Here is an 11,149-nt window from a genome sequence, read left to right as displayed (position 1 = left end):
CAATGTTAATCATATAAAAATATAAACTCTTAGATATACATACTTTGCAATATTTGATGACTGACACGCTCCAAATATGTTTGATGGAATAGAACAAGCTTTAAATGCAGTTGTACTAATTGTACTAATGAGATGAACCTCCTTCATGTTTCTGCTCTTTGCAGGAAAGTAAATGTGTATTCTTCATACTAGTGCCAGCAGAGGACAGAAGACAGAAGACAGAGGACAGAGGACAGAAGACAGAAGACAGAGGACAGAGGACAGAAGACAGAGGACAGAGGACAGAAGACAGAAGACAGAGGACAGAAGACAGAAGACAGAAGACAGAAGACAGAGGACAGAAGACAGAGGACAGAAGACAGAAGACAGAGGACAGAAGACAGAGGACAGAAGACAGAAGACAGAAGACAGAAGACAGAGGACAGAAGACAGAGGACAGAGGACAGAAGGCAGAAGACAGAGGACAGAGGACAGAAGACAGAAGACAGAGGACAGAGGACAGAAGACAGAGGACAGAGGACAGAAGACAGAAGACAGAGGACAGAAGACAGAAGACAGAAGACAGAAGACAGAGGACAGAAGACAGAGGACAGAGGACAGAAGACAGAGGACAGAAGACAGAGGACAGAAGACAGAAGACAGAAGACAGAAGACAGAGGACAGAAGACAGAGGACAGAAGACAGAGGACAGAAGACAGAAGACAGAAGACAGAGGACAGAGGACAGAGGACAGAGGACAGAAGACAGAAGACAGAGGACAGAAGACAGAAGACAGAGGACAGAGGACAGAAGACAGAGGACAGAAGACAGAAGACAGAGGACAGAGGACAGAAGACAGAGGACAGAAGACAGAGGACAGAGGACAGAAGACAGAAGACAGAGGACAGAGGACAGAGGACAGAAGACAGAGGACAGAGGACAGAAGACAGAGGACAGAAGACAGAAGACAGAGGACAGAAGACAGAGGACAGAAGACAGAGGACAGAAGACAGAGGACAGAAGACAGAAGACAGAAGACAGAAGACAGAAGACAGAGGACAGAAGACAGAGGACAGAAGACAGAGGACAGAAGACAGAAGACAGAGGACAGAGGACAGAGGACAGAAGACAGAAGACAGAGGACAGAAGACAGAAGACAGAGGACAGAGGACAGAAGACAGAGGACAGAAGACAGAAGACAGAGGACAGAGGACAGAAGACAGAGGACAGAAGACAGAGGACAGAGGACAGAAGACAGAAGACAGAGGACAGAGGACAGAAGACAGAGGACAGAGGACAGAAGACAGAGGACAGAAGACAGAAGACAGAGGACAGAAGACAGAGGACAGAAGACAGAGGACAGAAGACAGAGGACAGAGGACAGAGGACAGAGGACAGAGGACAGAAGACAGAGGACAGAAGACAGAGGACAGAAGACAGAGGACAGAAGACAGAGGACAGAAGACAGAAGACAGAGGACAGAAGACAGAGGACAGAAGACAGAGGACAGAGGACAGAGGACAGAAGGCAGAAGACAGAGGACAGAGGACAGAAGACAGAAGACAGAGGACAGAGGACAGAAGGCAGAGGACAGAGGACAGAAGACAGAGGACAGAGGACAGAAGACAGAAGACAGAGGACAGAAGACAGAGGACAGAGGACAGAGGACAGAGGACAGAAGACAGAAGACAGAGGACAGAGGACAGAGGACAGAGGACAGAGGACAGAGGACAGAAGACAGAAGACAGAAGACAGAGGACAGAGGACAGAGGACAGAGGACAGAGGACAGAGGACAGAAGACAGAAGACAGAGGACAGAGGACAGAGGACAGAAGACAGAAGACAGAAGACAGAGGACAGAGGACAGAGGACAGAAGACAGAAGACAGAAGACAGAAGACAGAGGACAGAGGACAGAGGACAGAAGACAGAAGACAGAGGACAGAGGACAGAGGACAGAAGACAGAAGACAGAAGACAGAGGACAGAGGACAGAAGACAGAGGACAGAAGACAGAGGACAGAAGGCAGAAGGCAGAGGACAGAAGACAGAGGACAGAAGGCAGAAGGCAGAAGGCAGAGGACAGAAGGCAGAAGGCAGAGGACAGAGGACAGAGGACAGAGGACAGAGGACAGAAGACAGAGGACAGAAGACAGAGGACAGAAGACAGAGGACAGAAGACAGAGGACAGAGGACAGAAGACAGAGGACAGAGGACAGAAGACAGAAGACAGAAGACAGAGGACAGAGGACAGAGGACAGAGGACAGAGGACAGAGGACAGAAGACAGAGGACAGAGGACAGAGGACAGAAGACAGAAGACAGAAGACAGAGGACAGAAGACAGAAGACAGAGGACAGAGGACAGAGGACAGAAGACAGAGGACAGAGGACAGAGGACAGAAGACAGAAGACAGAGGACAGAAGGCAGAAGACAGAAGACAGAGGACAGAGGACAGAAGACAGAAGACAGAGGACAGAGGACAGAGGACAGAGGACAGAAGACAGAAGACAGAAGACAGAAGACAGAGGACAGAAGACAGAAGACAGAGGACAGAGGACAGAGGACAGAGGACAGAGGACAGAAGACAGAAGACAGAAGACAGAGGACAGAGGACAGAAGACAGAAGACAGAGGACAGAGGACAGAAGACAGAGGACAGAGGACAGAAGACAGAGGACAGAGGACAGAGGACAGAAGACAGAAGACAGAAGACAGAGGACAGAAGACAGAAGACAGAGGACAGAGGACAGAGGACAGAAGACAGAAGACAGAAGACAGAGGACAGAGGACAGAGGACAGAGGACAGAAGACAGAGGACAGAAGAGAGGGACAAATGCTGGGACAAATATCTGGGACAAGTGCTTGAATGATTGATTCCAGTGGTACTTTTGCTGTTTGTAAAGACAAAACTGCAGCTCCACAAATGCATCACTTGATTAGACATAATGTGCCCCTTTATTTCACAATGTTGTAGCGGCTCCTGTGAACATACTTCCTTGTGTACATAGCGAGACCAAGTTTATTTTTTACCTTATTTTATTAGTACATTTTTAATTTATGTTTGCCATATTTGACTCTATAGACGTTGCTATTATTATTATTTTATTATTCATTATTTGATGTTGCACCAGAAGTTCCTATGTTTAATGACAATAAACCAATTCTGATCTGATTCTGTGCATGTCCCCCCAGTTTGTGAACCACTAAACCAATATGTTTATGTGCTATTGTATTGTCCTTTTGCAGCAGTAGATGGTTTGGTATCTCAGGTATAACATGAATTATATAACACCGCTTTTGGTAATGCTTCTTGTTTTATATATTTGATTTAATTATTTTCAAGTCATTGTACCATTACAGGTCAATTCAAATATGACCAAAAATATGATCAAAGAATACAAAACCATGGTATACACATAATGGAAGAAAAGTGTGGTTTTATGCTGTATGAAATATGCACTATGCAGTGAGCTGATATAAGACTCTCACATGTTTGTGTATCTGCTTCTCCTCCAGGATTACACGCTGACCATGTACTTCCAGCAGTACTGGAGAGATAAGCGGCTGGCGTATGCGGGCATCCCTTTGAACCTAACCCTGGATAACAGAGTGGCCGACCAGCTCTGGGTCCCGGACACGTACTTCCTCAACGATAAGAAGTCCTTCGTTCACGGAGTAACTGTGAAAAACCGTATGATCCGCCTGCACCCGGACGGGACGGTCCTGTACGGGCTCCGGTGAGGACGCTTAAGCACTCTCTTCTCAAACAGGAAATAAGAAAAAGATCAATGCTGAAGTACAAACTGTCAAGTTAAGGTTAGTTTCTTTGGACAGTGCAAGTCTAAAGTTGCATTTCCTCAATGTGATGACAAAACTGGACTAAAACCAGAGAATAGTCAACGCTTGACTGCAGCACACTTTAAAGGGGCTCCATTCCTTACCTCCAATGTTCCACTATAATATTAAGTGTATCCATCTCATGGAGAAATGCAGGTGATGCCCCCAGGTCAAGTTACAGGCCAGATCTGTGGAGAGGCGACCTCGCTCACACTTAGAATACATATTTTTCAACACATTTCACAGCAATATAAATACATGTAATGTAACAAAAGCAACCTAGTTCACTTTAATGCCATGTCAACATCTCCATGGAGACAAACAGGTGGCGGACCCCATCAAAACATTTGCGTTGTGCATCTTAACAGTTATTAGTGTGACCAGTTCATGATATTTATGGTTCTTTATTCTGTTTCAAAAAAGCAACACGTTAAACCAACAGGGCTGGAAAAGTCTCATTTCAAATCCTGAGAAAGTTGGTGGTGACTGCGAGTAATAATGAATGTCATTGTATGATTCGAAGAGTAACATGATGTTTTTGTGGTGCAGCATCACCACGACAGCAGCGTGTATGATGGACCTGCGGAGATACCCACTGGACGAACAGAACTGCACTCTGGAAATTGAGAGTTGTAAGTTTAACACTTGAATTCCTTCACAATTCTATTATTGGTACAGTTTAAACATTTGAATATGTAGATGTACTAATACTTTTCAACATGCATAGTTATACGGTACATGAAGTTAGTTATTTTAGGATACAATATTCCAATTGAACCCCCACCTTGAAACGTATATCATATTGCACATATTCTTTCATTAGTTCAATATGGAAAGTGACAGTCATAAAAAACTTCTCACACTTCTCACTGGCTGCTGAACCGCTGTAGGATTTATGAAGCTGTCGGGACAGATGAGATTGCTTGCCGTTAGAAGCCACTGTCTCTGTTGGGAACAGACACTGACCCCCTCAGAAGCCGTAATGGTCAGCGCTCCTTCATCAGGGCGTGGCTCTCAGAGCGCTCCCGCCATAAAAGCATCAGCGCTTATGGATCCACGTGGTCACAGTCTGGATACAGACACATGATTTACACCCCAAGCAATCAGCACTTAACAATGATTGATGGGGCTTACTGTAAGTCAGATGCAGCTATTGACCAACCAGAAGCAAATAAAATACTGTTTATGAAAAGAAAAATGAATATATTGGTTGCGTTCATATTCTAGAGGGCTTTGATGTTCCACGCGCTGATGGGAGTTTTCAGTATCCCATAATGAAAACTATCTTATGGAAGCCATTTTCATGACATTCACAAGATAGAACACATTTGAACGCATGGATTTTCATAATTAGTATCAAAAAGTAAAATTCATTCAAAAAGGAACATTTCATTAGTGAGTAAATGAGAAGAACTTGAAAGAAATCGATCAATCTAAAGGAGCTTTCACTATTAAATATAAACAAGACTTTTAATAATTGACATTTTACTGACAGACGATCGGTTCTGGACCTCTGCATACAAAAATATAAAATTATTGATATTTTGACATCAATTGAATCCATTGAAATCCGATTAATACTGGGCAATACTTTGAACCATGTTATAATTGTTGTAAATAGACATTTTTTCTCGGAAAATCGTTACCGTGAACTTTAGTTGTCCATATACAGTATATGGCAGGCGTAAAGGGGCAGGCGTAAAGGGGCAGGCGTAAAGGGGCAGGCGTAAAGGGGCAGGCGTAAAGGGGCAGGCGTAAAGGGGCAGGCGTAAAGGAGCAGGCGTAAAGGGGCAGGCGTAAAGGGGCAGGCGTAAAGGGGCAGGCGTAAAGGGGCAGGCGTAAAGGGGCAGGCGTAAAGGGGCAGGCGTAAAGGGGCAGGCGTAAAGGGGCAGGCGTAAAGGGGCAGGCGTAAAGGAGCAGGCGTAAAGGGGCAGGCGTAAAGGGGCAGGCGTAAAGGGGCAGGCGTAAAGGGGCAGGCGTAAAGGGGCAGGCGTAAAGGGGCAGGCGTAAAGGGGCAGGCGTAAAGGGGCAGGCGTAAAGGGGCAGGCGTAAAGGGGCAGGCGTAAAGGGGCAGGTGGAAATTTCCATTCCAGAACAGAACAGAACAGATGATGGAAATCATGTAATGTTTGTAATTGGAATGACCTGGTTTTATTTCATTGTTACAGTTTTTGAGGATTATTTGACCCGGGTCAAAATGTTCTCACCATAAAACACACGTTTTCAGATGGATACACCACTGATGACATTGAGTTCTACTGGAAAGGAGACGAGACGGCTGTGACCGGAGTGACCAGGATCGAGCTGCCTCAGTTCTCCATCGTCGACTACAAACTGGTGTCCAGGAATGTGGTGTTTTCCACAGGTAACTTCATCTCAGCTGCACACGTGTGATCTCAGCTGCACACGTGTGATCTCAGCTGCACACCTGTGATCTCAGCTGCACACGTGTGATCTCAGCTGCACACCTGTGATCTCAGCTGCACACGTGTGATCTCAGCTGCACACCTGTGATCTCAGCTGCACACGTGTGATCTCAGCTGCACACCTGTGATCTCAGCTGCACACGTGTGATCTCAGCTGCACACCTGTGATCTCAGCTGCACACGTGTGATCTCAGCTGCACACCTGTGATCTCAGCTGCACACGTGTGATCTCAGCTGCACACCTGTGATCTCAGCTGCACACGTGTGATCTCAGCTGCACACCTGTGATCTCAGCTGCACACGTGTGATCTCAGCTGCACACCTGTGATCTCAGCTGCACACGTGTGATCTCAGCTGCACACCTGTGATCTCAGCTGCACACGTGTGATCTCAGCTGCACACGTGTGATCTCAGCTGCACACCTGTGATCTCAGCTGCACACGTGTGATCTCAGCTAGTCTCCGACTATCAGCAAAATCTAAATGATGATAAGACACTGTTTTCCCTGAAAGTGAGATTGTACTTTGAAGGTCACTGGTCTCCTCCAGTAAAAGATGAAGTCACGATTATCAAAGACGCTGCAGATGCAAACACGGTCGTCTTTTCTAATGACCCTAACCCTCTCAGCCCTACAACACCACAGATCTGACAAATAACCCCTGTGTCAGTGAACGATAGAGCAGAGGAGGACGAGGCTCCTTCTTTGTGTTTGTGAAGCATCAACAGCATCAATTATTCTGCTCTTAAACAAAAACTCTCAAAAACAAAGGCGACTCCCAAAGATGCTGGAGCGCGAGAGGCGTTTACAGCTCATTACGGTCAGGGTCAAATGTTGAGACAAATAAAGTCCGAAGAGTCCACACGGATCTGCCAGGGACATATGACATATTGATGTGGATGCACAGTACAATTTAATCTTATATAATCATTTAACATTACTAATCAGCTTGAGCTCCTACTACTTTACACAAGTTTGGACCTAAATGACAGACAAATTGGAAATGATGCTTTAGTTGGCACTGGAAATATAGGGTTAGGGTTAAATCTAATGTATTTACAGGGTCTAATGTATTTTTGTAATTTAAGAGTTAAGAAGGGAACGCAAACCCAAAATATACAATCCATAGTTAAAAAGTGCTGCATTTTAACGAACCCTTTGTGACTTTGATCAGCTAACTTGTTTTCAAAGAAGACAATATGAAGTGGTGAAATGGGACTAACACGATGCATTTGAGCCTCGTGTTATCAGTCAACACCGATGAATGAATAAATCTATTAAATCTATTGCATGTACACATTTCCATTCTAAGTTGCATTGTTTGCTGAGTTTGAATCTAAAGTTTGATCATGTTAGAAACAATGAGGCAAACACTGTTACATCAGAACTTGTTCATGTTTTATTCATCAGACTCTGACCAACACTGTCCAGGCCAATGGTGCATTTGTATAAAACACTCTAAGTGGAGCTTTAATACTCGAGGCTTTTGTTTGCAAAGGATGAGCTCAAGGCCAGATTTCATCAGATGATTCCAACCTGACCCACGTGTGCCTGTTTCCATAGAGACGAAACAGAGGCTGTGTCTGTTGGGATAAAAGAAAGAGCACAATGTCCCTCTCTTCAAAATCAATCAAATATGTTCAAAATAAATATGTCTCAAGTACTTCAGAATCCATAGAAATGTAGTTATTCAGTGACAATAGTGACACCATCTCAGAGGCTGAGCAGGGCGTGGCCTGGTTAGTACTGAAGGGAGACAGCTGGTCAAACCAGCCGGTGCCATAGCGACGTGGCAGTGTTGGTGTGTCCTTGGGCAAGACTCTTCCCGTGAACATGTTTTTAATTTTTGTTTAATCTTATTTAAACCAGGAAAGTCCCATTGACATAACAAGATGACTGATCTCTTTTTCAGGGAGTTCTGGTCACGATAACAGCACAGATCAGTTATGATATGGACACACGTTTATCACAGTTTAATCACAGTTTAATCACACAACAATAGATCCTTTTCTAAACCCTTCAGCGTTCATTTAAACTGAGCTATTGGAATCGGCTCTTTTAGTTGCCTTCTGTGAGTTAGTCCATGTTTTGGTGCAGAATATGATCCCAAAAGAGATACCTGTGTACCAATACCAGCTGCTTGTCCTCATACTTGTACTTGTACTTCAATCAATGGGGTGCTGATCCCAAGAATCAATCTCACTTAACTGTGCCACGTCTCATTAGACAAGACTTGGCTCTGAACACGGAGCGCAGAGCAACATGTATGTTCTGTCCTTTAAACAAATGATGAAATAAACATCCACACTGTGTGTCCGCTGTTTGTCCTCTTTGTGTCTTCTGTTTGTCCTCTGTGTGACCTCTGTGTGACCTCTGTGTGTCCTCTGGTCCTCTGTTTGTCCTCTGTGTGACCTCTGTGTGTCCTCTATGTGTCCTCTGTGTGTCCTCTGTGTGTCCTCTGTTTGTCCTCTGTGTGTCCTCTGTGTGTCCTCTGTGTGTCCTCTGTGTGACCTCTGTGTGACCTCTGTGTGTCCTCTGTGTGTCCTCTGTGTGACCTCTGTGTGACCTCTGTGTGACCTCTGTGTGTCCTCTGTGTGACCTCTGTGTGTCCTCTGTGTGTCCTCTGTGTGTCCTCTGTTTGTCCTCTGTGTGTCCTCTGTGTGTCCTCTGTGTGTCCTCTGTGTGACCTCTGTGTGTCCTCTGTGTGTCCTCTGTGTTTCCTCTGTGTGTCCTCTGTGTGTCCTCTGTGTGTCCTCTGTGTGACCTCTGTGTGTCCTCTGTGTGTCCTCTGTGTGTCCTCTGTGTGACCTCTGTGTGTCCTCTGTGTGTCCTCTGTGTGTCCTCTGTGTGACCTCTGTGTGTCCTCTGTGTGTCCTCTGCTGCAGGTGCTTACCCTCGACTGTCTCTGAGCTTCAAACTGAAACGAAACATTGGCTACTTCATCTTACAGACCTACATGCCCTCCATCCTCATCACCATCCTCTCCTGGGTCTCCTTCTGGATCAACTACGACGCTTCGGCCGCTAGAGTGGCTTTAGGTATTGTATGACCTTTATTTATTTAATGAGACCATTCTTCCAATTTTATACCAGGAATTTTCACCAATTTGATTTTATTTAAGCTAAAATATAACACCAAATCTTTCTTTTATGTTTTTGAAAAATGTTATCCTGTTTCGAGAGTAATACCAACACGATCCTTAGTACAGAGTATTATGGCTTTGTGAAGATGGTTGTAATACAGTCAACCTAATTAGGAGTCGCAATTATGTCTAAAAATAGCCAGTAGTGGGCGGGCATTTGGGAAATTCCTGTACACATTCCAATAACATTCTACTGGATAAATATTAGATTATTCTGACATAAAGTGAGAAACAAGGTTGTTACTATTGAGGCATGCACTTTGTGATGTCATTTGATACTGGCCTTTGGGAACAGACCGGTTTAACTCGGACTAGATTGACCTCTCCCAGTCGATTACGCCTACGACCAACACCCAGTGTCTGTTTAACAGCTTCACGCGCTCTAATGTCGCTCACGCTGAGTCGTTATAGGTTCTTCTATGACGTCATGTTTGGAGAGAATCCCAGATCTGCTCTTATGGAAGATGTTTCATACAGAGAGGAAAGATGCTCACGACAGTAACGTTGTAAGGAAAAGACCAATGAGGAGTTTATGGACGGTGCAAGTGTAAAATATAAAGGTTTGATGGAGACACATTTAGAATTGGCGACATCGATACATTAGACGGTCCATAAGCTCTGATGACATGTTCGTGCAGATTTTGATCATTTTCCCCAAAGATTTGAAATGACAACTATACGATAAGAAAAAAATAATTCATTTTTGGACATTCACAACCCTGTTTTCCACCTAAATCATAAAGGAGCAGTGTAGCCACATTTTATAAGTATTAATTCAAGCTTGATCCACTCTTTCCTCTTTTGGTTTGGATTGGCACTTCCACTGGGATCACACTCCATTCCTTTAAATGGAGGAAGGAAAAGTCTTGCCACTAAAAAATGCCATTAAGTGGATTGATCTGTGTCACAAGTCAACACTGCACCCGTTCTTTTTAGTCTGAGTAGAAGTTACTTTCTCTGGAGGTCGGCAGCCCTGTGTTCACTAATTCAACCAGGAAAAGGTTTATATGAAGTATAGGCCACAATGCCCCTTTAACTTATGTTTATTTAGTATCTTTATATTGCTTTGAAGCTGCAAATGCATCTTCTTCTTCAGATAATCCACATTTGACTGTGGTTAAACCCCGTCACTCACTCAGATGGTTTCTCTGTGTTTGAGCTGTTATCAGTGCATCACCAGTTATTTGAGTGTCTAGTCGACACCATGGTAACAGTATCACTTCCTTTGCCATCGTCCTGATGAAACACTACAGGCGTTTTCATCTGATCTGAAACGCAGTTCAAATACATTGACTACATTGTACATGCAGCAACTTATTTAAACTCCGTACATACCTGATCCTGCTCTTTGTATGAGGCTTTAGTGATGATTTAAGCCTGAACAGACATATTTACTGTCAACTAGCTGCAGGTCAAAGGCATCACAGCACACACAGGTTCTATATTCCTGAGAGAATGACTTCACTCCTCTTTATTTATTTGCCATATATGCTGAGTGTGTTCGCTGCACGAGCTGTAAACCAGGGCCATTTTCTGCTTAGCAAAGCGGAGTTCATTTGACACGTCTTCTGCTGCGAGATATCCATCTATTTCTGAAGGATTTGACTTGTTTACTTGTGATTGAAAAATACAACTCACTCAAAGAACACGTGGGCGCGTGTAAACGGTGCTGCATTATAAATCAAACTAATGTCACAGTCTGAAAAAGGCCAATCTATTCAAATCATAAAATATTCATATGACTTTCTATGCCAAGTGTGGAAATTGA

At 44.2% G+C, this 11,149-nt stretch overlaps 1 protein-coding gene across 4 annotated transcripts in view; it reads left to right on the top strand.

Moving 5' to 3' along the window:
* Positions 1 to 11,149, top strand: part of gabrb3 (gamma-aminobutyric acid type A receptor subunit beta3) — a 101,151-nt gene that overhangs the window by 76,152 nt on the left and 13,850 nt on the right. For all 4 annotated transcript variants that reach the window (XM_072437709.1, XM_072437707.1, XM_072437710.1 and 1 more), the window contains 4 exons: positions 3,495 to 3,715; positions 4,365 to 4,447; positions 6,043 to 6,180; positions 9,125 to 9,277. In XM_072437709.1, coding sequence (XP_072293810.1) covers positions 3,495 to 3,715; positions 4,365 to 4,447; positions 6,043 to 6,180; positions 9,125 to 9,277 — 595 coding nt within the window. The remainder of the gene's footprint in view (positions 1 to 3,494; positions 3,716 to 4,364; positions 4,448 to 6,042; positions 6,181 to 9,124; positions 9,278 to 11,149) is intronic.

The sequence above is a fragment of the Eucyclogobius newberryi genome, unplaced genomic scaffold (genome assembly GCF_026437365.1).
Source record: "Eucyclogobius newberryi isolate DKJ021-1_F unplaced genomic scaffold, fEucNew1.0.hap1 SCAF_82, whole genome shotgun sequence".
Taxonomy (NCBI): Eukaryota; Metazoa; Chordata; class Actinopteri; order Gobiiformes; family Gobiidae; genus Eucyclogobius; species Eucyclogobius newberryi.
This window is presented reverse-complemented; position numbering and strand designations above follow the sequence as displayed.